Raw genomic sequence first — 414 nt, forward strand, 5'->3', positions numbered from 1 at the left:
CCGGCGCGCCGGGCACAGAGAGGCACGATGCTGATCAAAGTAAAGGTGCGGCATTGTGGGGGATATTATGGGATGGCGGGATCGAACGGGCGGGGTGGGCGCGGCCTCCTTAAGCCCCTCCCCCTTTTCTTTTTTCCCCGGTGCAGACGCTGACCGGGAAAGAGATCGAGATCGACATCGAACCCACCGACAAAGTAACGCGCTGGGGGTCTGCGGGGGGGGGGCGGAGGAGGGGGAAAAGGGCGCTCTCCATCCCATAATAATCTGCGCAGGTGGAGCGCATCAAGGAGCGCGTGGAGGAGAAGGAAGGGATCCCGCCCCAGCAGCAGCGGCTCATCTACAGCGGGAAGCAGATGTAAAGGGGCGGGGCTTGGGGCGGAAGTGGGCGGGGCGTACGGCGGAAGCGGGCGGGGC

At 65.0% G+C, this 414-nt stretch overlaps 1 protein-coding gene across 1 annotated transcript; it reads left to right on the forward strand.

Annotated features, from left to right (window-relative positions):
• Positions 1-6: 6 nt before the first annotated feature.
• NEDD8 (NEDD8 ubiquitin like modifier) lies at positions 7-408 on the forward strand. Its single transcript, XM_010727539.3, has 3 exons — positions 7-45; positions 147-194; positions 273-408. Exons 1-3 carry the CDS (start codon positions 28-30, stop codon positions 357-359), a joined length of 153 nt encoding a protein of 50 aa, XP_010725841.1. The 5' UTR covers positions 7-27; the 3' UTR covers positions 360-408.
• The last annotated feature ends 6 nt before the right edge of the window (positions 409-414 follow it).

This window comes from Meleagris gallopavo, unplaced genomic scaffold (genome assembly GCF_000146605.3).
Source record: "Meleagris gallopavo isolate NT-WF06-2002-E0010 breed Aviagen turkey brand Nicholas breeding stock unplaced genomic scaffold, Turkey_5.1 ChrUn_random_7180001904057, whole genome shotgun sequence".
Lineage (NCBI taxonomy): Eukaryota > Metazoa > Chordata > Aves > Galliformes > Phasianidae > Meleagris > Meleagris gallopavo.